Raw genomic sequence first — 27,928 nt, 5'->3', positions numbered from 1 at the left:
ATTTATTTAACAGTGTAGGGAGTCAATGATAAGGCAAATCGTGACTTTTGGCATGTGTAGAATGTTTAGAATGTCATAGCAGAAGTAAGATGTCACTCCCACGAAAATAGCTCAAAAAGAATAATCCAGAAGAAGATGAAGTAGTGAAGCTTCTGTGTATTTCATAAATCGCTTAATAAGGTTCAAAATGGAGGCTGGCAATGAAGTGAAATTGTATGTGTATGACTTGACGAAGGGCCTTGCATCCACAATGTCAATGGCTCTGCTTGGTGAGTTTTAAGAATTCATATGAAATCAAATGATGAAGTTTGAAGCTGAAGTTTTTAGTGGATGCTGTTTTAAATTTAAACATCAAAATATGGGCATGATGGGTCAAACTTGTTTGTAAGCTTTTGTTGGAAATCAGTGCTTTAATAATAAAACTAGGCCTATCTTTATTAAAATAAATATCAACAAACTTAGGATTCTTTTCGGAAGTCAGTTTATAATAACTTCTTAATATAAAATAATTTAAATAAAAATGCAAATATAGGCATACAACTCTGATTGGTTATTTTTTAATACAATTTATAAATAATTACTGAGAAGTGGAGTGAAGTACAGTATTTTATACAAAAAATTACTTTTCTGTGTATTTTTTATAGGCCTAACCCTACATTTTTTTTATTGGAATGTTACAAAAGATTTTCAAATTAAAGTTTAAACTTGAAACTAACTTGAATTGAAGTGAAGGCTATAAGTAAAGTGTATAAAGACTGTCGCCCCCAAAAAACCCATTGAAATGATGGAAAAAGGTGAAATCTACCTCCATGATCATGCAACCAACACTTTTTCACTCTTGTCCAAAAATATGATTGTATATATTTGTTGATAATGAGTGAAAAAGTTGAAATGAATTTCAGCTATATGAACCTTTTGTTTGATTACCCCCAAGACAATGATATAATAAACTAAATAATACATTTTTGTTTTAAAGCCATTGGACAAACAGTAAACAGTATTGTCAGTATTTGGTAAACAATATTGTCCAAAGGCCCACACTTCGTGTATCACAACTTATATATAATGACAAACCTGTGAAAATTTAGGCTCAATCGGTCATCAGAGTCGGGAGAAAATAACGGGAAAACCCACCCTTGTTTCCACACGTTTCGTCATGTCATGACATGTGTTTAAAATAAATTTGTAATTTTTGATATCGAGAATTGATAATTGTTTTAATGTTTTCTCAAAAAGTAAAGCATTTCATGGAATAGTATTTCAAGAGAAGTCCTTCACCATTACCTTCTGTAAACCCTACATTTGAAAATTTGAAAATCTGTGAACTTTTATTAATTTTTTTCTGTTCCGAAAGTGTATAATGGCTTTAACACAACAAATAAATCTTTAAAAAATTAAAAACTGAGAAATGTTTTATCAAGCGAGGTCATGGACTTAAAATAATTTCTGTAATAATTTGGTTCTTTAGGCACACACCTGGATGGCATTTGGCATACCAGTATCGTCATCTTTGGAAGGGAATATTTCTATGGAGGTGGAGGAATAGAAAGCTGTAAACCGGTAGGAAAAAGAATCATCAACTCTAGTTGCAATGATCGTAACAATCCTCCAGTTGCGGGAAGATTACGATCAACGCAACTACATCAACTTATACGCATATCATTTTAGAAATAAAAATAAAGGAAATGGTGATGCCTTTACATCAAATTTGTTAGCCCTTTTCTTTTAATATATGAAGGTTTTGGCCGATTTGACCCCAAAATTTTGATTTACAATTCAATAGGTATTTTGATGGGGGTCGAGAAAGTTACAAGCTTTCATTTGAGCCATTGCTCGAAAAAGTCCGCCAATTATTAGTAGCAGTGAAACAAAGTGCTCAAAATTCAATTTTGTCGCGATTCCGACAATATATCACATGACCAATTCTTATGTGTTTTATAAGAAACGTTTTAAACTTTGTCATGGTTCCTGACCATTAAAAGTAAAAGTTAAACTTTTTTTCGTTAGAGCGGGTGATACTCTTTGAAATACCATTCACTAACAAAAAATCAATTTTTTATTTATTGGGGCCAAAAATCTGACAGAGCATCTGTAACAGCTCAGTCGGCTGGCCAAATGGCCAGTTAAAACACCTGAGGACCATTCAAAATCACTCCAAGTGGTCTGTCTGGCTAGTTCAGTGTTGAAAAGCATCCTTATTAAACTGAAATATGGACAGCTGACACACCTGGTGGACCAGTTAGCAGTGACACATTCATTTTTCATTTTCTGTAATTGACAACAACAAAAAAGTGTGAGAGAAACCTTAGCAGATAGATTTTAAACCTAGGTCTTGACTAAGCTTGGGCGGTTCCTTCGGTTACCCGGTTCTACCCGGTTCCAAATTGAAAACCGGACCGGCGGTTCCACTCTTCTGTGGAACTGGGTACCCGCTTTTGTCGGTTCCGATTTGAAAAGACCAAGTCCCAACTATAAAAGGCTCTGTGGAGCCGATCCTGCGACGAACCGGCTCTAGAAATTGAGGCTTGATGTTGAAAGCGGTGACCGCAGATACAGTGTGCAAAGGCTTCAAGCCGACATGAGTATCAACTATCACGTGTGGCTGCATACACAGTGCACAGCCCCCTCCAATGCATAGGCATCTATACATGTATATCTCATGCATATACATGTACATGTACAGAGTCCAAAGTCCAAATAGACAGCACGTTGTGATTGGCTGCCGATATATCCATATTCATAAAAGCTTGCCCCATGCACAAAACACACAGTACTGTATGCATGTACAGGCATGTACAGGCATGTACAGGCATGTACACTTGTGTACAGAGACGACACACTGCATGCACTACGGACATACTGCACTACGGACGTACTGCACTACGGACGTACTGCACTACGGACGTACTGCTACACAACGGACGTACTGCCGGCTAAATCAAAGACTTGTTTAAATGCAGGGAGAATAGGTGCTCGGTGGCACGATGTCTGATTGACTTGGGGTGGGTATTCTGGTATTTTCGTTAAAAATAGATCGGCTCCAATTGTGTGTGTGTGAGGTCGGGACCGATGTCTGATTAACTTGGTTATTTTCAGTTAAAATAGATCGGCTCAATTGTGTGTGTGTGAGCTCGGGACGGGCGGCTTATGTTTTATATTAATTGGAACCGGGTATGTCTCAGAACCGAGCTTTTTTTCGGAACCGGAACCGAACCCCAAATTTCTGGAACCGCCCAAGCTTAGTCTTGACTTCTAAAACGTGGTGCCACAGAAAGCCGAACACTGTTTTCAATTTTACAAACTATTTTTTGTTGACAAATTAACCCCTTTTTATCGGTTTGATTTATTACTTTTTTTTTTCAGCGTGGAACAATCTTAGGACAACCAGAACAAGTTCATGATATGGGTTCAACTCAAGTTGACTATGGATTGTGGCTAGAGTACCTTGGTGGATTGGGATCTGATGAGTTTTGGTAAGGCATTATAAGGATAGCAATACTAAGATTGTATATAATGCTGGATAGATTATGTTCTTTTGAGAACTTGTCAATTGCTAATTTCTATCAGAGTAGATTTGTTGGAATTTGAACAATGCTCTACTATCGTGGAGTAGATTTTGGGAATTCCTCAGAAGATTTCTCAGTTCTGAAAAGAACTATCCTGCTTACAGGCTTACTTCTACCTGGGCGGGTAAAAAATTATCCGGGACTACTACTTACCTTTTGTGAATTGATGGGACTTCTCATTATTAACTCAGAACTGAGTTGTCTTAATGTTTTGACTGCGGTAGGAAAGTTATTAGCAAGAACTCCCCTCGATCCAATGTATGTGGGACCAAAGTAGTCCTCAAAATGTTTGAATATGCACATGACTTGCTCAGCTTTGACCAGTCAATTAAGTCTATCAAGTCACCAAATTTAATTGTTTTGTTTGGTTCTTTTTCCCTTAGTGGGGAACGTTACAACCTGTTTGAGCACAACTGCAACACCTTCAGCAATGAGGTGTGTCAATTCCTCACAGGAAACAGCATCCCAGCTTTTATCCTGACCCTACCACATGAAGTCATGAATACGTGAGTATCTTCCTTCTTCAATAATATTAATAATAATAGCCAAGTTTTTAGAAAGCACATTTTACAATAACCAGATCAATGCGCTTTACATTCAAGCCCTGCAGCCGATTTCACAAAACTTTATGCAACTGCGTAAGTCCACTTGCACAACTTGTGCAACTAGCGCCACTTGCGCCATAGACATTGCGCAAGTGGACCTTTGCGCCATAGACATTGCGCAAGTGGACTTCACACTTGCGCAACGTTTCTTGAAATCGACTGCTGGTCATTTGGCCAATAGCATTCCTAAGTCTTTCTCAGCTCCTTGTGGAGTATACAACCCAGGTTACTGAAGCGCTCCAAAGGCATTTTCATACAAAATGTCAACCTCTACCCTCGCAGGTACCCATTTATACCCCTGGGTAAAGAGAAGCAGTTATAGTGAAGTATCTTGCTCAAGGACACAAGTGTCATCACTGGGACCCGAACCCACATCCTGATATTAACCAGGGCCCAAATTCATAGAGCTGCTTTAGCACAAAACAAAACTAGCTAAGCACAACAAAATTATGCTTACCAGAATGAGATTATCGGCCAAACTACCATGTGACATTGACATTTACATGTGACTGGTATCCTGCTCATTTCATGCATAGCAGAAAACTGTTAAGCAATATTTTCCACTGAAGCACCTCTATGAAATTGGGCCCAAAACTTGAATTGGATGCTCTTAACCACTCGGCCACGACACCCTACAATCCTGTCCTCTAAGACATCTCTCTTGTCAATTATTAAGATTTATTGACAAAGATTGTTGTCTCAGCCCAGGTGTAATATTTGGGTATATTCCTTCTTTACATTGACTCTAACTTTGCATGTTCATTTCACACCTTCTTATCGTTGTAAATATCTATTTATCATTTAAATTTACAAAGCGCCCCCTATGTTTCAATTTGTACAGATTGAAAGATTAAGGGTTAACCCCGGTGTTTCTGGTTCACATAGCAAGCACAGTTGTGTAAAGGTTACCTCGGGCTTGCAAGTTATAGTAAAAAGTTCACTCATGAGGCATCTTTGGTTTTATTACCAGAGTTATATAACAATAATAATAATAATTCCAACATGTATTGATATTACATTTTTTATTTCCTTTCATGTCCTCCCGCTAGACCCATTGGTGCAATGATGAAAGGTTTGATTGAATCTCTCTCTTCCAATCCTACTGGTCGTCCAGTCGAAGGAGGAGGTAACTCCCATCGTCCAGCCTACGATCCAGTCCCTCTTCCATCCTACAGCGATACCCCAGCGCCACCAAAACCATCTACAGAGAATCCATCTACATCGACCACTACAAAACCAGAAGTAACCAATCAGAACCCCACAGCCAAACCAGAAGCATCAGCTAGCCAATCAGAATCAAAGCCATCGGCAGCTGCATCGACTGAAGAGGCAGGTGCTAGACCAACCCAGTCATCTGCAGATGCTGGTGCTCCTCAAGCTAAGGCAGACTATGATTCAGATGATGAGTTCATTGAGAAGCTGAAGATGTCAACACCGATGGAACCGCTGAGGTTAAAGGTCTATACTGATATCAATGTAAGACATCTCTCAGTTTAGATATTTTGATGGATCAGGTCTTCTGTCTGCAGTTGATTTATGATTTCTAAGTTCTTTGAGTGTGTCTGAACTTAATTGTGATTTTAATTTTGAGAAACCATATAATATATTGCCTTTACACAGGTTTTTTCAGAACCAGTACATGTATAAACATTATGCACTTGACAACACTTAAGGGATACTCTTTGGCTATCATGTGCGCCGTCATACAAAATACATGTATGTGTTTTCATTTGTTTTACCTCTGAGATGGCTGCTGGATGACACCAATGCATAAAGGTCTATTGTATGTTCTCCATCTCTTTTCACCCCGATCTGCAACACTTGACTAGTCCTACAAAAAAAATTAACACTAATTCATAAATACCTAAGACAGTTTATCCATTCTGATTGGTTGAGAGGGCATCATGTGGGGGTGATGATAAATAAACACCGGTAAAAAGTGTTGAAACATGGGCGTGACACGCAAGCTTGCACCTGTGCTTATAAGACAGTTTCTCCATTCCTAGTGGTCGAGAGCAACGGCTGGAACATTGTGCCACATCACGCGATCACATCAATCTCCTTATAAGGAGTTGTTTATCTGCGGGCCTTACCATTTCATAGCTAGAGGGGTGTTGTGTTGAAAGAAATCATTGAACAATTTTAATTTTTGCATTTATTTGTGTTGATGTTTTTTTACCGAAAAGGTCAAAGTGTGTTGATCGGTTTTGAACTAGTGGTTTAAACCCTCCGCGTCCTGGTTCTTGATGATTTACTTCGTCTCGGTAAAATTATCAATAACCAGGCCTAGGCGGGTTTAAACCACTAGTTGAAAACCTCTTCACCACACATTGATTCCCTTACTCTTGCAAATTTCCTACCAGTGTGGTTAATCTCCTTCCAGCTTTGGGGGTGGGGGTAGATAGGTACATGCCTTGGGATTTTATTAGTTGAGTATGTCATTGCACCAGCATGCATGTATACAGAACCTAGATCTTCCCAACAGACATTTGATTTTTCAAAGTATCAATAAAAATAATAACCATTTAGAAAGTGCATGTAGTCTTGGAAATCTTGCTGAAGCCGGAGATATGTTTTTAAATTTGTTTCAATTCATCTTATGTAATGAAACCATCAGGTCTTGGCGTGTGTGGAGACCATTGAGAAGAAGATGCCAGAAGGTTTACTAACGAGAGAAGAGATGAAGTTAATTCTTGAATTGAAAGATTGCGTCTGTTTGGAATATCTTATGGAGGAACCACCATCTCCAGTCAAATCCGAATGTTTTCTTGTTATAGGTAGGAATATTAGGGGTTGAACAAAGAAAAATTGACCAGAGCGGATTTGAACCAACGACCTCCTGACTAGTGTGCCGGCGTTTTACCAACTGAGCTATTTAGCCCTATGTTGGGGGTTCTCTATTTTGTCAATATCTTTGTTCAGGGTGCCAGTCATAGATATTTACAAAATAGGGAGACCCCCAACAAAGGGCTAAAAAGCTCAGTTGGTAAAACGCTTGCACAAGTCGTTGGTTCAAATCCTGCTCTAGTAAATTTTTCTTTGTTCAACCTCCAGTCTCCAAACTGCAACCTTAAGTCTTCAATTCCTTCATGATGAAAGTACCGGAAAAATGTATTTATTCTGCCACCACTTCTTCATTTGTTATGAAATAAATAAGTGTCTAATTTATTAAAATGAGATATTCCTTTTGGTAAATACCAATGAAAAGTGATGGTGGCAGGATAGGGGTCTCTTTCCAAAGTCCCTTCAGTTTTGACCCAAGTGAGAGAGTTTCAAAAGTCCCTTCAGTTTTGACCTAAGTTTTATTAATCCTTTACCAAAAGAGGTAAAACTTAAAGACTTATTATTTGCTCTATGATTACTCGAAGTGATGGTTTTTAAGACAGTATTTATTTCCTGATTCCATGCAGGGAAGTTGTTGAATCTTGCCATGGGAGGCATCCCCCCTGAAGTCTTACACCCACTGGTTGATTTACTACAAATGGCATTTCTCAGCCAGGATGTCATTCATACGTTGAGTAGTAATGATGACCATACCATCATGAAGTTTGTTAGCAGCAGTGACTGTCAGCCAATCCAGATACAGTTATCCGTCTTCAGAATGGTAATGACCTCTAACCCAAACCCCAACCCTAACCTTAACCCTAATCCTAACCCTAACCATACCATCATGAAGTTTGTTAGCAGCAGTGACTGTCAGCCAATCCAGATACAGTTATCCGTCTTTAGAATGGTAATGAACTCTGACCCCGTAACCCCAACCCTAACCTTAACCTTAATCCTAACCCTAACCAACCCATCATGAAGTTTGTTAGCAGTGACTGTCAGCCAATCCAGATACAGTTATCCGTCTTTAGAATGGTAATGAACTCTGACCCCGTAACCCCAACCCTAACCTTAACCTTAATCCTAACCCTAACCAACCCATCATGAAGTTTGTTAGCAGTGACTGTCGGCCAATCCAGATTCAGTTATCTATCTTCAGAATGGTAATGACCTCTAACCCTAACCACAACCTCTTTCCCAGGTATAGTTATCTATCTTTATATGTAATGACCTCTAACCCTAACCCCAACCTCATTCCCGGGTGTACAGTTATCCATCTTCAAACCGGTAACGGACATACCCTAACCCCAACCTCATTACCAGTAATGTACGATCTTGGCGTGCTATTTTTTTCCAGAATGCCAAATATTAACGCACAATATAAGTGGTTTTTAGGAGATACAATGCTTTTGCACTGATACAACGATTTTAAAAAGACACCAAGTCACCCTCCTGACTTCCATGAATGATACAATATTATCGGGCATAGCATTAACCTTCTTCACTAGTTTACCATTGTTTAGTTTAACCATTTCTTGTAAATGTCCTCCTCTGCAGTTATGTAATATTTGCTCCAGCTACCAAGGTAAGCTGTGGTTGACACAAGTTAGACATTGGACAACAGACGACGGCGGCCAGCAAAGCAATTTGGAAAGTATCAATCGGTTGGTGGTGTATGGCATCTTGAGTGGTTCAGATGAGTTGTGTTGTGCCGCTTCTGCTCTTGTCTACAACTTAACACGTTATCAGGTAATAATAATAATAATAATATTAAGTTTTTATATAGTGCTTTTGTACACCCGAAGGGCGTCCCAAAGCGCTTCAAATTATTACCCCTGGTCACTGGGCCTTAAATAATTCCTTAAACCATCTCATAGCTCCTTGGGGAGTATACAGCCTTGTGCAACAAATATGCGCTACTCGGCTAAATCAATCACAAGAACCTTCTCTCTGCCCTTACCAATTTACCCCTGTGTGGAGAGAAGCAATTATACATGTAGTTCAGTGTCTTGCTCAGGGACACAAGTGTCACGACCGGGATTCGAACCCACAGTCTGCTGAACAGAATCACCAGAACTTGAATTCCGTGCTCTTATCTGCTAGGCCCCGACACCCCATAAGGGCCTGTATGCTCTGTGTTTGAAAGGGAAAGGGCACCCATGCATTTTCTCATTGGTAAAGGGCACCCTATGAGGAAATTGCAAATTTCTACTGTATCATTTGCTATTTATTTATTTATTGTTTACTCTGGGAAAACCTTTTAAGGACACAGAGGCAATGACCATTGGCATGGAGGCAATTGCCTTCGGACTACTGCGAAGTGAGTTCTTAATTTGGTAACATTGCCTTTGTATATTATTTGTTGTAGGTGTCTGATGATAGTGCTGTTGAATTCTCAAGTGCCTTACTTCAGTCTTTGACGTCAGAAACCATCTCAGAAGAAACAGGTCAGTTCAACAAATAATAATACGTAGGATTTGAAACTTTGCTTGGTGGAAGGTTTGAGGTAACACCATGTGCAAATCTTTTTTGAGTAATGTTGGTCCTGAAAATAACTGGTGGCTAACAACTCAACGTTTTTGATCTGTGTGCTCTGACAGCGTGACAGAGATCAATATTTAATTCTACACAGTTTCAGTTTCTACATAGCTGTGTATCTACACCTAATGGGGGCCTCAAAGAGCTCATTGTTGTACAACATCTATGTTGAGCTAGCTATACATAGAAGCCAATATTGCACAGAGTAAAACAACAAGATCCTTTCAGAGCGAGCAGAGATTACCAAATAGTGCTACTGCATCCGTTACTTACACAGGCCAATGTGACCTTCCAAAATCTAAACTTATCAAATAATAAACCAAAAGGGTAAACTGTGGTATATAATTTGAAATCTGAAATACAAAGTCGCTTCCCCTTTAAAGGGAAGTTACACTTGTCAAAGACCAGTCTTCTGACTTGGTGTATCCCAACATATGCACATAATAACAAACCTGTAAAAATTTGAGCTAAATTTGTCTTCGAAGTGGCGAGAAAATTATGAGAGAAAAAAAACACCCTTGTTGGACGAATTTGTGTGCTTTCAGATAGGAATAAAAGACTTCTGGCTAGAAGTCTTTTATTTTTTAGTGAGAAATTACCTCTTTCTCAAAATCTATGCTACTTTAGAGGGAGCCTTTTCTCACAATGTTTTTTACTACCAATAGCTCTCCAATGCTTGTTACCAAGTCAGTTTTTAAGTTATTACTTGTTTTGAGTAATTAACAAACGTGGACCTGCCCTTTAAGGTGATCCTTCTGCTGCCGCTTCCCAGGTTGTATTGTAAACCTGGGTGTGATCCCTGGCTCTACAGCTCCCCCTCTGCTGCCGCTTCCCAGGTTGTATTGTAAACCTGGGTGTGATCCCTGGCTATACAGCAGTTAATGGTTATATGGCTTCTGACTGGCACCCTAAACAAAGATACATGTATTGGCAAAATAGGGAGACTGCCAACCTAGGGCTAGATAGCTCAGTTGGTAGAGTGCCGGCATGTAAACCAGAAGTTGGTTCAAATCCTGCTCTAGTTAAATTTCTTTGTTCAACCCAAATCAAAACTCTTAACTTAATACATAAAGAAATATAAATGTTGACTTTTTCAAGCACTTATAAACATGTTGTGTTATTTATTTTGGTGTTGTGTTATTTTGATTTAAAAACTTGTTATGAAAAAAAAATAAAAAAAATAAAAAAATTAACACTTGAATGTTTCTTATTTTTCCTGTTACTACTGCAGCTTATTACAATCTCCTGGCACTCTATGGTCTGATGAAATGCGGTGAAGTCATGTGTTTAGCAACAGTGATGGGTCTGGATACCATACGATACGCCAAAGTGTCTGAACGACTGAATAAACTGTGTTCAGATATAGACAGCGTCATTGGATAGAAATTACTTTTAATTTGTTTGGTTTTTAGGCTAGAGTTAATATGTTAAACATATTATTAAATTTTAAAGAAATAATGAGTGATGGAAATAACTATTCTTATACCCAAACTCCCACCAGTGACTTTTTGACAGTTTGAATAATTGCAGAATTTTCTCTTCAATTAAGTTTGAATAATTGCAGAATTTTCTATTCAATTAAGTGCTTGACAAAAAAGGGAAGCAAAACATTTGTATGGCCGAACCTAATACTATTGCAAAGCTACAAATATATGGACATGGTTTGATTGAAATTGACAAAATTTCTTTTAACAATTGGCCCCAAAAATTCAAAATGTTTATGTCATATAAAATATTTATGAATTCAATTAATTGTCCTGTGTCATCACATTAACAAACAAGTTTCAAATTATGGTTAATAATCTAATTTGCCATTTATTTCCATTTTTCAAGCGATGTTTGTTTTTCATTTTTGAATCTTCTTCATCGTTTTCAGCCTTATTAAATAATTTGAGTTGGCTCCGGCTATGACTGTTTGGCTACAGAATCAGCATTGAACAATAACTATAGCTAGCCATAGCCACTGACAAAGCCATTAGTGCAATTTCAATTTTATGGAGGCAAGAGTTCTGTTAACTTTGAACTTTATATTTATATTTATTTTAAATTTATATGGTTATTCTTTTGTCTTTTTTTTGTGGGTTATATTTTCATTTTGAATGAATAATTAACTTAATTTTATCAATTTTGTTTCTTAAAAACATCATGGGGAAAATGTGTTTTATGATAATTCAAGTGAAGGAATTTGTAAATACACTTAATTTGTAGAACTTGCAACAAAAATATAGATTTGATAAAACAATGGTTTTATAAACTGGGCGAGAATGTTTTTGGAATAAGAAAGCAATTATCCTTATTTTTTGTGAAAGGGGCCAGTTTTGGAAAGTTGTCAAGAATGGATCTCATAATTATAATTGTTGCAGGGATTAGTGAATAAATTTTTGCGAGGCTTCCATTTTCGCTAATTACTTGTTTTGGTGAGCACGAGCCAAATATGTTAAGCTGATTGTTTCGGAAGTCTCCACTTACTGCCCACAGAATCCTGTGTTTTTTGGAGCACTACAGAACACCGTAAGAATTGGGCCCTGTTTTAAAGACCTCATCAAAATTAAAATTGAGATTCAGTTGGGTTTTGCATGTTACTGTTACGTTTGTGGTTGGTGTTCATACAATTTTATAATATTTTATTTTTAAATTGTCTGAATAACTTTAAGATTATTTCACAGCAAAACTAATTTTAAGAACTCCCAATTATGAAACCTTATTTTATATAGGCCTACTGCACCAATTCCATGCCATTAAATTAATCAAGTGATATTTAATTGATAATTTCCATGTTTGTATTCCTATGAGTCCATCAATAATAACTTGCTACAGTAGATTTGTTGATAACATTAATTGTCAAAGCCATTTAATGCACTGAAACGACGATCGCCCCCCCCCCCGCATTTAAGTTTGTTTCTACCTGAGCCCCGCCCACCATGTCGTCATAGTTGGTCGTATGCAACCGATAGAGGGCATTTGTTCTTTCCTAAATTGAGCGGCGTGCGTGTAAGTTCAGTTTTATTACGACTCTGATTCTTCTGAATGTTTATCATACCTTGAGTCAAATATATTCGTTTACCTAAGGTTGAGTTTAGGAATGTTTAGAAATGTACATACGTGTGAGTAGTACAACCCAAGTAATGATTTGTTTATTTTTTGTGCAATCAATTTCATCATGAACCATTATTATTGCACAAGTTGCAGTCTGTGACTGTAGTGTGTGAGTTGTGTTGTGTGGATTGATCAAGGAGGGCGCCCTCACTTTTCAAAAACTGTTTTTCCTGGTGTCATGGGTTTCGCTAGGATAACGGGGAAAATTGTCGCAACAAAAACTCAATGATTTTTGTTTAAATCGTCTCACCAACCTATCTTCTCACCAACCTTTTTAAAACTTAAAAGGTCTTAGTTTCTGGTACCACGGTTTACTTTAGGAGACCCACGGTAATAATAAGGTTTATCGCGATTCAGAAGTGCAATGCATTGTGGGAAGGAATATGGGGTAGTTTCTATGCAGTTTCTACGACTCGCGCACGCAACGCCTATACCTTTGTGTGGGTTCAACAGCGCCCTCTATTGATATTTTGCTATTAGCGATAAACCTTATAATAATATGAGGACACAGACATTGGTCTGATCAGAGAGGGCGCCCATACTTTTATTTATTTATTTTATTGTAACGGCTATAGTTAAGCTGTTTCATTTCATAGAAAAGTTAATATTTCTGACTTGCAAGCAATTAAGCCATTGAGCACTTTCGGTAAACAGTATTGTCCAAGGCCCACACTTCGTATATCACAACTTATATATAAAATAACAAACCTGTGAAAATTTAGGCTCAATTGGTCATCAGAGTCAGGAGAAAATAACGGGAAAACCCACCCTTGTTTCCGCACGTTTCGCGGTGTCATGACATGTGTTAAAAATAAATCTGTAATTCTCGCTATCGAGAATTGACATTGTTTTAATGTTTTCTCAAAAAGTAAAGCATTTCATGGAATAATATTTCAAGCGAAGTCTTTCAGCATTACCTTCTGTAAACCCTGTAAGTTATTTGTAAATATGTGAACTTTTAATTTTTGGTATGTTCCGAAAGTGTCCAATGGCTTTAACTGGTATATAACAATTAACAAATAACACTGGTCAATTTCAATTGATATTTTTTTTATAGGTTTCTGTGATTTATCAACATGCCGAGAGTTGTGTGCAGCAAAACCAGCGTGACGCCAAGACGTCCTTTTGAGAAGGAACGTCTTGACCAAGAACTGAAGCTGATTGGCGAGTATGGTCTGCGAAATAAACGTGAGGTTTGGAGAGTGAAGTATACCCTGGCCAAGATCAGAAAGGCTGCTCGTGATCTCCTCACACGTGAAGAGAAAGATCCTAAGAGGTTGTTTGAAGGTAAGACAGTTAGTGCCCTACCCCCTTCTCCCCAAAACCCCAAAGATTCTAAGAGGTTGTTTGAAGGTAAGACAGTTGGTGCCTACCCTCTTCTACTCTAAACCCCAAAGATCCTAAGAGGTTGTTTGTTTGAAGGTAAGACAGTTAGTGCCCTACCCCCTCATCTCTTAACCCCAAGGATCCTAAGAACATTTAAGGTAACTAAGGCGGCTAGTACCGTAACCCCTCTCCCCTAAACTCCCACCCCTTGGCTTACCATGTCCACCTGGAACTTGCCCATTTGATAAACCTTGAGAACTTGTCAATTACTACTCCGATCTGTGACATCTTCACTGTGTAGGTAATGCATTGCTGCGTCGTCTGGTCCGCGTTGGAGTACTTGATGAGGGCAAAATGAAACTTGATTACGTCCTGGGTCTGCGAGTGGAAGACTTTCTTGAACGTCGTCTGCAAACGCAAGTGTTCAAGTCTGGCCTGGCTAAGAGCATTCATCACGCACGTGTACTCATCCGACAACGTCACATCCGGTTGGTATTTTTCATTTTTGCGTGTGCTTTTTACACCTGTTTCAGACAGGTGTGCCAGAGTCGTGCTGAACCAAATAGATTAGGAGCGACTCTAGGTCGACCTAGATAAATTTTGGTTTCAGACGAGCAAACTTAACATGACATTTACATTGGCTTGGCTTATGACAAGATCAACGTTTGAAACCAAGGGGCTCTATAGTTGTCCTGCAACAGTCAATCTTTTGTTTTCTAGCGCATCCAGTCTCTCCTACCTATTTCAGAAAAGTCAAACTTTTCATGTACTTAATTCAGAATTTGGTTCGGCGCGACTCTTGGGCGCCTGTCTGAAACTGATGTTATTCCCAGTTTAAATCAGAGAGAGCTTCGTAAAAAGACTTTCTTGAAAATTAATAAAAACTGATAATTAAATGAATGAATTGTTTAGATTACCAATTTTTAACTTCATACACTTTTTCACTCCCTGGATCTACACAGTTCGCAAGTTCATTGATCTTGATTATTCACCAAGATCACTGCAGCAGGGTTACACCCTTAGCTGTATATCTTGTCTGCTGTCAAACTGGTATTGGCTGATCCATTTGAGTGCGTTGTTGAACTTCAAGTTCATGCAAGACCACTTGGGCGTGGAAGGCCCAACGTCTTGGCACACTCCTTGTGAAGTCGAATGCAGTCCACACCTCCATCTGTTTCAGACAGTGATGATGAGGCCACTTGGGTTTTCAAATCCCTACGTCTCACCTCCCTTCTTTGACTGATCTATTTCTTGCATTCATTCAAGGCCAATGAGGTTGGATCAAAGATCCAATCCTTATGTCTTGTCTTGCTTTGTCCGTTGGCTTCTAAGTTAAAAAGAAAACAGGTATGGAATTTTGGATCCATGTTATGAATCAACAAGTATTTGAAATTGAGCAATGACGGATTGCTTTCTTAGTTTCTGCAAGACATTGCAACACGCATTGCATTTGTTAACCATCCGATCGTCTGACCATTCAGTATCAACCACTGCGGTTTTGAATGATAGATAAACTATGCCAGCCTGCAATATGATATGTGGTGAATGCATCTACACAGTACACACATGATTGACCACAGATAGTTTTGTCCACAGTTGTTCAACTATGCATAACCTGTGTAGTTGAAGGATTTCTAAAGTAATGGACTTTTGTGTAGTGTTATTTGCCCAAATTCAGTTTAGTAAAAAAAATATTTAAAAAAAGGAAAAGTTTTGTGCAGATTTTATTTTTGACACCATATTGTTCGTTGATTTGTGTTGGAAAGTATAAAGCGGGGCTCAAGACTAACTGACCTCAGGCCCAAGTCCGGTGCTTTAATCATCTGGCCAGACTAGATAAGTCCATCTGACTTTCAGCTACAAGCCTTGCGATCTTGGGAATTTCCCCAAATTTTGAAATTTGAGCCTTCTAACTACTTTTGGAGGTAACAAAGATGTATTAACTAGAAGTATTGATGTCATTGATTGAGTATTCTTTGTTTGATTTGATCCATTTTACAGCGTCCGTAAGCAGGTCGTCAACATCCCTTCCTTCATTGTTCGTCTGGATTCCCAGAAGCACATTGACTTCTCTACACGTTCTCCTCTCGGTGGTGGACGTCCTGGCCGTGTGAAGCGAAGGAACATGCGTAGAGCTCAAAGTGGTGGTGGTGGAGAAGAGGAGGAAGATGAAGATTAGATGCAATGCTGAGGAAGAGGAAGAACTCTCTGAGAAATAACATGCAGTGCAGACCATCTTGGATATCTAAACATCTTGATAGGAATTACAACTTTTAACATTCAACTTGGATAAGCAACCATCTTGTATCATCATTATTACTGAACTTTTGGGCACCATAATGGTTTATTGACTTTGACCCATCTGGAGATAATTGCCCATGTTGGAACTGAACCATCTTGTATCATTGTACTGGTACATGTACAACAACCATCTTAGGACTGAGACAATGACCCATCTTGAGATTGTTATCCATCTTGAATCTGGTTCATGAACATCAAACCTACATCTTCACATAAAGATGGCTGCATTGTCAGAAGTCCAGACTCGATACAATTTCATGAAGCATGAATACAAAAAATACTGCTTAAAAATGTATTTGCGCAGGGAAATATAAAAATAGTGGGTACCAGTCACAATTTTTTTGAATATTTGGCTTGTCGCCTAATTTTGATTCAAACTCTTGTTTGAGCGTTTGTTTTTTGCTTACAGGCTTCATTGAATTATTATTGCTTTGTCATAAATCCAGCAATGTACCTGTTAAGATATTTTGGTAACCTCAGTCTTTTTCTTCCTTAACGTTGTGGCAAATAAAATCAACCTGAATTCTACTTTCAGGAAGATGAAAGGACAAAATATGTTGTGTCCAAGTATATTGCTTTTTGATTTTGTGATTTTCTTTTATCTTTTTACTTTGGTAAATAAAACAATGGGTAAGGGTGAAGCAATCACTAAAAACATCCAGCATGGCCGTAGTTTGTATTGTAACCAATCTATGCTTGGGTGGATTTCACAAAGCTAAGACTAGGCTTATTCCGAGTTGGATTGAGTTCTAACTAACGACTTGGCCTCGAGTCTCTGAGGACTAGTCTGAACTTTTTGTGAAACCAACCCTTAGTAGATGTGTTCAAAAACATTTCATCTTTGGATTATAGTCCTGTGCACACACAAGTGCTCCAGATTTTCGGTTGTACCTCAAAAATGCTGCAACCGTTTGATATGAAATTTTAACGGGTTAGTTATACCATGAAGGCCTCCATGGATTATTTTGTTTAAGGATTAAAACAATCAACGATTCCCCCAATAGTTTGATCATGCCTAGGGAGCCCCACTTGTGTGGCCAAGGCTAGCTGAATCTCTTGGCCACACAAGTGGGGCTAGATCATGCCAGATGTTAGATGTTTTTACCAAAGGCAGGATATTGGAATTGGTAACCATAGTCTCAAAAAAATCCCCCAGCTCTCCCTTCCCCATCCCCTTTTGCATGGCCTTGATTTTCGGGCAGCCACATTTTTTGGAGTACGAAGGCGCTACCATGATTTCCATGATACCTCTCGTCGTCACGTCAAGAGAGGTCGCTGCATCGCATACCACACAGGGGGCTGCTGACGATACGGTATCGAAACAAACTTCTTTTTATTAGCGATCCCCCCCAAAACACATCAAGATTATTGACGAGTCTTGAAGATGGCAATGCTAACACTTCATATCGTTCTCACCAGTATTTTCCACCTTTTCACGGCATTTTCTTTGATATTCTGCCCTCTGTACATCGCACTAGGTTGGTTATTTTCAGTTGAATATTGTTTCTATGCAGCCATTACTGTTTTAGCTGGGGCATTGCTTGCATTGTTGGTGTTCAGAATACGGCGGACTGATAAACAACAACTCGAAACTTTCAAAGGGTCGGGATGGCCGAGCAGTAATATTGCACATAGAGGTGGTGCGATTGAGGCCCCAGAAAATACTTTAGTTGCCTTCAAAGAGGTAAGTATTTTAATGACTTTAATTTAATAGACCCAGTAACTGGGGGGGGGGGGGCACTGTAGCTGTACTCCTTTTTTCCCGAAATTTTGACATTCTCGGTCGGTCGAACGTGGTAGTTCGACCGAGAATGTCAAAATTTCGCAAATACGAGTACAGCGCCCCAGTGGTCTAACTTTAATTATCGGTAATCTTAATTAATTAAGGAAAAGATGCTGAATCATTCATTCAAACCACAATTTGTTACTAAACTTAAAACCATTCCCCAAAAATGACCGTACGTAGGAAGGAGTAGACTCGGTCGGAGTTTAGTAATTAGTTGGGATGTTATATATAATAATATTGAAGTCTTTAGCGCACGTATCTACCAAACAAGGCACTCAAGGCGTTGAATTCTAAGACACAATTATTTAGCACCTCATAAATACTAATACAATAGGGGTTAACAAGGTGCTACGGCGCATACAGCAGCCACAGCCAGGAACACCGGGGCGAACCCCTTCTCTTTTCGAAAAGTGCACTGGGTTCTTTTAGTTTTTTACATGAGTTACACAACGCATTGGGACCAACGGCTGTACGTCCCATCTGAAGGACGAAGCAATGGTTAAGTGTCTTGCTGAGGACACGGGTGTCACGGCTGGGGATTCGAACCCACACTCTGCTGATCAGAAACACCATAGTTTGAATTCGGTGAGTCTTAACCACTCGGCCATGACACAGATTACGTAACCCTCCTGCCGATAGCGGAACTAACCTCCGAGTCATAGTTCTTGGAGTAAGCTAGGGCCTCTAGTTGGATGAAGTGTTCACATTTTATTTTGTCATAATTTTATTAAACAAATTGATGGAAGGTGTGACCATGGTGTGACTCTGCCTCTGAGCATGAAGGAAAAACTGTTTTTTCCCCAATGCTGTGAGTAAGAAAATGATGCGGTATAACCACCACTTTTGGATAAAGGTTTTTTGTCATTTAAACAATTGAATGGTGGTGGCTCGAATCAGCATTAAGTGTGACATTAAGTGTCTTCAGTTATCTAAGAAATTGAAAGAATGTTAAATATGTTGTTTAAATGGATTATTTACTAATGAGCGCAAATTAAAGAGGTAACCCTTACAAACAAGTCAGGTAGTCCGAGTTGCTGGACCCAACATTCACTTTTTTTATTCATATAGGCCTACCAGAATGAATATTCTTAATGTACATTTATTTTATAGGCCAGCAAGAATGGGTCCAAGTTTGTGGAGATGGATCTTGAGATGACCAAAGATGGTATACCAGTCATCCTCCATGATGCAACACTAGACAGAACGACTGATGGGATGGGACCTATCAAGAATTACACTCTAGCTGAGGTAGTTAAACTCAATGCAGCAGCCAAGCATCCACTCAGGTAGTTCAATAAGCCATGTTGAGGTATGGGCGACACATAGGGCCTACTTGTAATATATAGGGCACTATTTGGCTTGGGTAAATTTGTCTGAATATACCCAAACCAGTGTACTCTTGTTGTATTTTCACTGCGTACCTGTTTCATAAAGTCCCCAGTGTGAAACTGAAGCGCAGTGCGTAATCTTAATTCAAATTGTTGGTTGTGTTCAAGCAGTCCAGCGAGAATGAATCGGCCTTCAAAATGCCCACCATACCTTAAAAAGTCTATACCTATTGACCCCTACGCACAACCCACCTATGCACAATGCCCGTCGATCATTCCCACCAGTTTGGACGTCTTTTCCAGTGGGTAACTTTTGACTCCCAAAATGGCGGGTTGTATAGGGGCGTGCAAGTGCATCGCGCATTGTACAAGGGTCAATTGTGTAGATTTTTCATTCAACTTAATCACTGTACTAGCCAAGAACCAATGGTTATTACAATGAAGAACATTTTAGTTATAGAGGAAAGCTCCACACCAGAGAATTATACCAGGGAAAACTGAATACCCAATCCACATAGTGCCCACAGCATGATTCGCACCGGGGTCACTACGCCAACCTGACCAACGACTAGATTGTCTAGATACAGTGCAAGTGTGTACTCAGCAATGTTTGAAAACCTTGGTATTCACAATCAGTGCTTTCACCAAAATGCACCCAAAGCTATCCTAGAAAAGTAGGAGTGTTGGATTGTTGGCTCACCAATTAAAGGAATGTTACAGAATTGGTAAAAAACAAAAATCGTGAAGATCACAGATTGACATCAAACTTACACAGTCTAATGATGATGATAGTAGAAAACATCACTTGAAATATTTCTGTCTGAAATGTCATATTTGATGAGAAATAAATAATCTACCTTCTAGTGAGCGTTTTATTCATTTTTATTTTGGCATCGATGTAATGCAAAATTTGTAATCGTTATTTCACTATTCTCTCGTGACCCAGTTGGCCGATTGTTTTTGAACTTCTACAGGTTTGTCAGATTGGTGGATTACATAAAGTGCTTACACTGCCAGTGTAATGTTCCTTTAAATCTCATTTTTTATGATCATATTTAACATTTTATTTATAATATTTCAGAGACCAATTTGCTCATGCCACAATCCCAACACTAGAAGAAGCGACCGTGGAGTGCCTTGGCCTTGGTCTGAAGATCTTTTTTGATGTAAAAGATTGGTCAGATAAGGTGAGTGGACAAAAACTTGAAAAATTCTGTTTGGTGCACTTTTGGTTGTGTGTGCGCACGTGTAAAAATATATGACGCTCTGTTACTAATAGGCGAATTTCATTATGTACATGAGCTTGTGCGCCCAACACGCACAGCCAGCCAGCCGTTTTTACACCCCCACTTGACACGCTCTCCACCAATATGAATAGCGAAGCTGCCTGGGGTCTTTATAAATCCAATTTTCAGCTCTGCATTTATAACGAATTGAAACAATCAAACTGTTAAATAAAAACCAAAGGTACAATTTGGCTCTAAGATTGATAATGTTTACTGGCTTGTTAACAAATGTCTTACTTGTAATCTTTCTTAGATGGTGAATACTTTAGTTGATCTCTACAGAAGACATCCTGCTTTATATGAGCGTGCGATGGTCTGCTCTTTCTTCCCGCCACTAATATACAAGGTATGTCAAATTTGCATGGAGGATAAAGAATATTATTTGGGTTTTTACTCATACACTGATATTTAGCAGCAGGTACCACATCAAATTCAGGTACCAACTGCTAAGATAAAGGATTCAAACCAGGTCCCTTAGACCAGGTCTGGGGTCATCTTGCAACAAGATCTTTGTTCCTCGGACCTGCCTAGCCAGCTTCAGGGACAGGGTATTTACCTGTATTGCCCCACAGCTCTGAAACAGCTTGCCCGTTCACATCAGAGAAACACACATTATCTCACTCTTTCACAAACTTGGGTTTCTTCTTTCGTTTCGGACCGGTGCCTTTGAATGTTTCACAAATATAGTGCGCCCTACAAGTGCTGTGATATTATTATTGTTATTAACCCAAGCCAAGCCAATCCAAACACTAAGCCTTACCCTGGCCCAAGTGTGACCATTAACTAAGTGTCTGCAAGTGTCTTTTTCTCCATCAGTAATACTTCCAATTTGCCTTTCATCATTCAGTTTTGCTTTGATTTGTTAAACAGCTACGTCGGAAAGACAGTACAATCCTGACGGGTCTTACAAGCTCCCACAATTTTCTAGAGAATAATTTTACGACAGAAACGGATCCCTTTTGGAAACGCTGTTTGGCTGCTGCAGGGGACTATGTTTTGATGTGGAGTCATGAAGCTTGGTTGTGGTTGCTGTGTGGTAATGCGGCCGTTCTTCTCAATAAAAAATCAGTACACCAGTAAGTAATTTTTTATTTGATTTGATTTGAAATGGTTTATTAAAACAAAAATAATTTTCACAGCCAGTCGGCTGAATTACAGGACTTGTACAAGTTAAAAAACATTAGGGAAATTACAATAAAAAATATTTGAATACATGAAAGAAATTTCGCAGTAATTGTATGTGACGCCACTCTCAAACAGCGCCCACACTGAGGCAAAAGGAGGCAGCTCATTGACAATAAATTTTCTTAGTGCGTAAAAAAACATGCGCTTTACCATAGAGAACCAGCAGTTTTGTGCATTTTGCAAGGGGTCTTTTGTCCTGTCAAACAAACTTTTTAAAAATTGTACAACACTATTTCAATTGGAGTTGGCATTTTTATTAGAAAGACATTTGTATCTAAATACAGGGCAGAGGAAGGTTAGACTTGATTTTCATTCTCGGTATGAAATACAGGACTGGTACAGCTGTCAAAATAAAAGACTTTAGGCCTGAAGCCTTTCTCTCAGGCATCTGAAAGCACACCGATTTGCGCAACAAGGGTGTTTTTTCTATCATTATTTTCTGGCAACTTCGATGACCAATTGAGCCCAAATGTTCACAAATTTGTTTTGTATGCCATACGTTGGGATACACCAAGTGAGAATACTGGTCTTTGATAATTACCAAAGGTGTCCAATGCCTTTACATAAGAAAAAGTAACATTTTAAGGGAAGCTTTCTATCATCATTATTGTTAAACCGTGTAAGTTTAATGTAAATCTATCATGTCTGTGGACTTTTGTGTGTTGTCCTGACAAAAAGTACCCTATCCCTTTAAGATAAAATAATGCATGCAAATCTGTTTTTTTCTTTCAACAGAGCCACAGTGGATTATTGGAACCAGCGAGGTATTCAAACTGTGGTGTGGACCGTCAACGAACCAGTAGAGAAAGAATATTTCCATAAATCTTTAGAATGTGGAGTCATTTCTGACAGTGTGCTAGCTACAAAAACTTAAAGAAAATGTCATCTGAACAATGAACCAAAAAAAAATATGCAATGTTTATGATTTGATAATGAAGTAATTCCACCAACTGCATCTGCAATGCAATAAAACAAAACCAAGTAAAATTTCTCTAAGTATTAAGGATTTGAAACTTTGCGTGGTGCCGTATATTCTGGTGGGGATTGTGGTAGCACCATGTGTGCATTGGATGCATTTGAGAGTGCTATTCAGTTTGGGTCAATCTGTTTGTGAACACCTCAATCGTACAGTGCACTACATTAGTGTCCACTATATCTCAAAAAGGCTAAATGCATTTTAGGCAAGAATATTTCAAGGGACTTTTCCACCATGACCATCTGTATACCATTGAATTTGTGTGTAATTATGGAAAGTTTTATATTTTCAATTTGACCAACAATGTGTACACCCTTGAAGGCACTGGACACTATTGGTTGTCACTCAAAATAATAATTAGCATAAAACCTTACTAGGTAACAAGTAATGGGGAGCTGTTGATAGTATAAACGTTGTGAGAAACGGCTACCTCTGAAGTTGGATATGTAATAAAGTAATACATGTTGATATACAAATATATAAATTTAATTAAAAACAATTTACTTCTAAAACTTTAAGTATTATTAGTAATTAAAATGTGATAAACAATTATAATTAATTATTTTATAATTCTTCAAGTCTCTTGAACTTGAACACTGTTGTATTTGTGATCATGACACAAACACTAACATTTCTATTTTTTATGTTTATATACCAATGTGCCTTTTTTACCATTGGTGTTAAATGTTGAAACATATGAAATATAGTTTTAGTTTAATTTGGATATTATATACCTCTCACAGACTGTACCTAAATTAACAGACTTTTGAGGCATTCTTGGTTCAATTACCAGAAGTTAATAATGATGTGTCAATCAGAGGTCTAGTTGCAATGGAGAGAGTTAAATCTTGCCTGAGTTGAGTTATCTGGTTGTATGGAACGTGTAATTGTGGTTTTATGAATAAATTAGCCCTTAATCTCTACCTTAGAGTACTTAGAACTCTTCTAAAATTAGTCTAGGTCCTCAAAGTAACAATAAGATGAACAAATGTAGTGCTTTTGAGGCATATTTTGGTTTCATCACGAGAATTTAATAATGATGAGTTAATCAGGGGTCGATTTCACATCCCAGAGGTCTAGTTGCTAGGAAGACGAGTTTAAATTAAACTTTAATCTGAAATTCGTTTGGATTTATAAACATATACTTGCAGTTTTATGACTTAAATTAGGGTGTATAGGGTTGATCTTTACCTTGCAATCAGTCTAGCTCATCGAAGTAGCAATAATATGGAAACGTTGACTGCTTTGAGTGTTGCCATTACCCCCGTTCTCCTAAGGGATCTCTGCGGCATTTCATTTTAAAACCATTATACACTTTCGGAGCAGAACAAAAATTAAAGTTCACAGATTTACAAACAAATTACAGGGTTTACAGAAGGTAATGGTGAAAGACTTCCCTTGAAATATTATTCCATGAAAAGCTTTACTTTTTGAAAAAACATTAAAACAATTATCAATTCTCAATATCGAGAATTACGGAGTTATTTTAAACACATGTCATGACACAGCGAAACGTGTGGAAACAAGGGTGGGTTTTCCCGTTAATTTCTCTGACTCCGATGACCGATTGAGTCTTAATTTTCACAGGTTTGTTGTTTTATATATAAGTTGTGATACACGAAGTGTGGGCCTTGGACAACACTGTTTACCGAAAGTGTCCATTGACTTTAACTGAGATTCCACTCTCTGATTAATGGCCGTTCTTGGGATCAAGAAAGCATTAAATGCCTAATTTAGGCGCTTTAAGCAAAGACTATAGACAGAAAACAATGTCTATTTTAAGAATATGTTTTGCAATGAGTGAAAACCTCCAAAAGAGTGGAACTAGAAACCCATCTGCCTTCTGGTCCTGTGTTTTAAAGCACAGGAGTTCAGATTAAATTGTAAAGTTAAGTAAAACATTCATTGTAATTATACCAGATGCTTTCACATAATTGCCATTATTTTCCCAGCCTTATATTTTGAAAGATGTTTCAAAGTCTTCCACACCAAAATGTATTTGTTAATGTGTGATCATTTGTTAATTTTAAATAAACTTTTTTAACAGCAACCTCGGACAATGGCATTCAATTTTTGAAAGGGTATCTCAATTATAACCAGTGAGGTCGCTAGGTTGTTGTGGTAGGGCCAGATTGGACGATATTGACACTTTACTCGCTTTGTCTTTGAAAGTCCTAGGTTTTAGGAATTTTGTTTTTAGGTAAGCCTGCTTTTAATACCCACCCCCCCCCTCCCCCAGCCAGTTACAACAAAGAACGACATCCAAGATACCAGCCCTGCATGACCAAACTTGTGAAAATATCAAACTCATTGGATGTATGGAACGGTCTATTTTAAAATATAGTTAATGATTCCACAATGGCTTTAAACTGTCTCCATGCTGAAGTCATTTTCAGGTGGTAATAGTTTAGTGTTATTAAACTTTACACTGGCATACCTGTTTTAAAGTTCACTCAATCTCTTTGAAAAAAGTTGAATGCATCCCCCTTTCTAAGGAACCTCCGCCCCCCGGGGAGGGCTAAACTTTGAACGCGCCAAAATGCTGCAATGCCTTGGCGACTCTAGGAATTTTAAAAGACAAAATGGCGGCGCACGCGACTGCCGAAGCAAGAATTGTGCTTTAAATACGTGACAAGTTTTGCCCCGAATACCTCAAAATGGACCGTAATAAGCCACTTGGAAAAAAGTTACCCGGGAGAAGAAGTAAGTGTCTTGATATGTATGTGGAAATAGTGCTGAATTTATTGTCAATTTGAACCTTGAGTTCAACTTTCTTTTTATTGAAGACAAGTTGTTCCGAATCCTTGCGATACACAACAAACGTATCGCGCGGGGGGATCGTGGAGGGGAGGAGCACAATGTTTGTGGGGTGTGGGTCGTCTAAGAATTGATGAGTTTTGGAGAAAGCTTATAACTTGTGGAAGTACCTTTACTATGCTTTAAGTTAACAGAATCATTTTTTTAATTTTGTATTCAAGATCAACTGTTTCCCAACAACAAACAAACAAAGTCACTTTTTCATCAATTGATTGATGTTTTTTTTTATTATAATAATTTTAAAATTAATATTTGTTTATGTTATTAAGTTATTATTTTTAGAGGCGCCACCACTTTTTCACTAATTTTTCCAAAAAGGGATATCTCATTGAGAGTAGAGGTAAATAAGACATTATTATTTTATATCGAATGAAAAAGTGGTGGCGCCATACGGAAACTTTTCCTTATTTTTATTTGTTTTGTGATGTAAAGGTGAGTGGCAGCTGCTTCAAGTTTAATGAGGTTTTTTCCATGTTATTATTAGTAATAACAAGACATAAATCAATGTTTTAAAAGGGCATATTAATGCACAGCTGAGTTAGTGATAAACAACGTAGAAAAAAGTTGAAAGCATTCATAATTTTCTGGCTAAAATTAAGTTTTACTTATAGGGTTATAAAAATATAGGTTTTTATCCCCCCCCCCCCCCCACCCAACATATTTTAAATGTTTATATTTTCTCTGAAAACTATTTGGGGGGTTTTCTCAAACAAAGTTGATTTTTTAAGGAAATTTGTGTCCTAATTTGGATTTTGTGCACAACATACTTAAAGTGGCTACCTGCTTCTTTGAAATGTTTATGATGGGTGACAGTGCATGGAGTTTCTTCCTCCATGGTGCATGCCAACTTAAAGTCTCAAAATTTTACTTACACTTTTTTTTCTGATACCCATATCAGCAGTTCTTCCTGCTGGAGAGATCATTGCTCTCGGTTCCAAGTCACGATCTGGAGGCGGCCAAGATGCTTCCGATATTCGCTCCAGCTCTGATTGGAAACGAGAAGCACCAAGCTCCTCGAGTGGTGGACCACCACACAAGATGGCCAAGGTCTCTGGTCAAACATTCACCCCGTTGGGTAGAGGAGCACCAGAGAGCAGCAAAGCTGGGTCTAGTGAGCACATCGTCAAGCCAGGAATTAAGACAATAGAAGGTTAGAGTGCAAGTTGATGTTTCTAACTTAGATTAGAGAGGTTTGCGGTAACACCATGTGAAAGTCTCATATGAGTATTGTTAGTTCTGAAAAGAACCGTTGGTTGACAAATCAACGTTTCGATCAGTACACTCTAACTGTCTTCATGAGAATTCAGAAGACATTGAGTTATCAACCTCCAGTTCTTATCAGAACAAACACTACTCTAAAGAGATTTTCACAAAGTGCTACTGCAAACCTCTACGTTGGTATTTTATATTGATATGTTTTTAGGTAAACAAAAAACTTTTCCAAAGTTTCATTGTATTTTATTGTATTGTATTGTGATACTTCCAACATGCAAAGTTTCAAATGCTACTTCTTTAGTTCTCAAAAACATGTGTATTGGACTGAAATGATTATTTATCTTTCTTTGTGTTTTCTGTTTCTTCAGTACCTGCTTCTGAGCTGGTTGATCAAGTCTTAGATGCCGATGCAGCAGAAGATGATGATCGGATTGATGGCTTGCTGTGTGGTGGTCTCAAGACGCTGAAGAGCACCCGAGCCAAACCAGCATCTCAGCTGTATCTCAGCCTTATGTACCTCGCTAAGATCAAACCCATGCTGTTTGAATCGGAAGATGTTGTAGATGTAAGGAAGATACTCGATATTATTATTATTACGCCCACAGGCATGACATCCATCTTGTCTGTTCTATGAGCAGGCAGACAGCTCTGTTGTGGTCTCTGCACCAGCATCACTCCTAAGGACTTGGACATAGCTCGTTTTCTGTCTGCCCCTCAGCCTCACCCCATGAGTTGGGTCAGACGGAACTTCAGAGGTCAAAACGTTTGCAATCAGCTTACTCTATTTTGAGAAAATTGCAAACTGCTTACCAACCAAAAGGACCTGTTTTATAAATGCAAAAAAAGTTAATGGCTAAACATTTCAACCTTAGCAGAGTCTTTCTCAAAGGCTTAAGTGCCTAGCCTTTTAGAAAGACTCTGCTAGGGTTGAAATGTTAGGGCATTAACTATGGTTTTGTTTTGCACTTCTTTTCTTCTTCATACATTGCACTCACAACAAACCAGAAACATACAAAACAAAATAGAGGACAACACCCAGAAACCTTGTCAAGAAGCAATTTATAATTAACTATTTGT

General features: G+C 38.3%; 4 protein-coding genes across 4 annotated transcripts in view; all 4 read left to right on the top strand.

Moving 5' to 3' along the window:
• LOC117292835 lies at positions 1 to 11,812 on the top strand. Its single transcript, XM_033775001.1, has 10 exons — positions 1 to 269; positions 1,469 to 1,560; positions 3,364 to 3,473; positions 3,950 to 4,072; positions 5,221 to 5,647; positions 6,789 to 6,948; positions 7,582 to 7,775; positions 8,555 to 8,746; positions 9,366 to 9,444; positions 10,767 to 11,812. The coding sequence occupies exons 1-10, from the start codon at positions 188 to 190 to the stop codon at positions 10,916 to 10,918; spliced, it is 1,611 nt and encodes a 536-aa protein (XP_033630892.1). The 5' UTR covers positions 1 to 187; the 3' UTR covers positions 10,919 to 11,812.
• Positions 11,813 to 12,507: 695 nt separating this feature from the next.
• Positions 12,508 to 16,830, top strand: LOC117292746 (40S ribosomal protein S9). Its single transcript, XM_033774897.1, has 4 exons — positions 12,508 to 12,526; positions 13,689 to 13,918; positions 14,259 to 14,445; positions 15,959 to 16,830. The coding sequence occupies exons 2-4, from the start codon at positions 13,708 to 13,710 to the stop codon at positions 16,134 to 16,136; spliced, it is 576 nt and encodes a 191-aa protein (XP_033630788.1). The 5' UTR covers positions 12,508 to 12,526; positions 13,689 to 13,707; the 3' UTR covers positions 16,137 to 16,830.
• A 623-nt stretch (positions 16,831 to 17,453) lies between these two features.
• LOC117293084 (glycerophosphodiester phosphodiesterase 1-like) lies at positions 17,454 to 23,786 on the top strand. Its single transcript, XM_033775300.1, has 6 exons — positions 17,454 to 17,942; positions 19,155 to 19,330; positions 20,454 to 20,559; positions 20,912 to 21,004; positions 21,529 to 21,734; positions 22,579 to 23,786. Exons 1-6 carry the CDS (start codon positions 17,643 to 17,645, stop codon positions 22,715 to 22,717), a joined length of 1,020 nt encoding a protein of 339 aa, XP_033631191.1. The 5' UTR covers positions 17,454 to 17,642; the 3' UTR covers positions 22,718 to 23,786.
• A 1,313-nt stretch (positions 23,787 to 25,099) lies between these two features.
• LOC117292362 (integrator complex subunit 1-like) overlaps positions 25,100 to 27,928 on the top strand; it is a 52,258-nt gene continuing 49,429 nt past the window's right edge. Inside the window, exons 1-4 of the mRNA XM_033774387.1 lie at positions 25,100 to 25,135; positions 25,456 to 25,522; positions 26,538 to 26,786; positions 27,220 to 27,416. Coding sequence (XP_033630278.1) covers positions 25,100 to 25,135; positions 25,456 to 25,522; positions 26,538 to 26,786; positions 27,220 to 27,416 — 549 coding nt within the window. The remainder of the gene's footprint in view (positions 25,136 to 25,455; positions 25,523 to 26,537; positions 26,787 to 27,219; positions 27,417 to 27,928) is intronic.

The sequence above is a fragment of the Asterias rubens genome, chromosome 7, assembly GCF_902459465.1.
Source record: "Asterias rubens chromosome 7, eAstRub1.3, whole genome shotgun sequence".
NCBI lineage: Eukaryota > Metazoa > Echinodermata > Asteroidea > Forcipulatida > Asteriidae > Asterias > Asterias rubens.
This window is presented reverse-complemented; position numbering and strand designations above follow the sequence as displayed.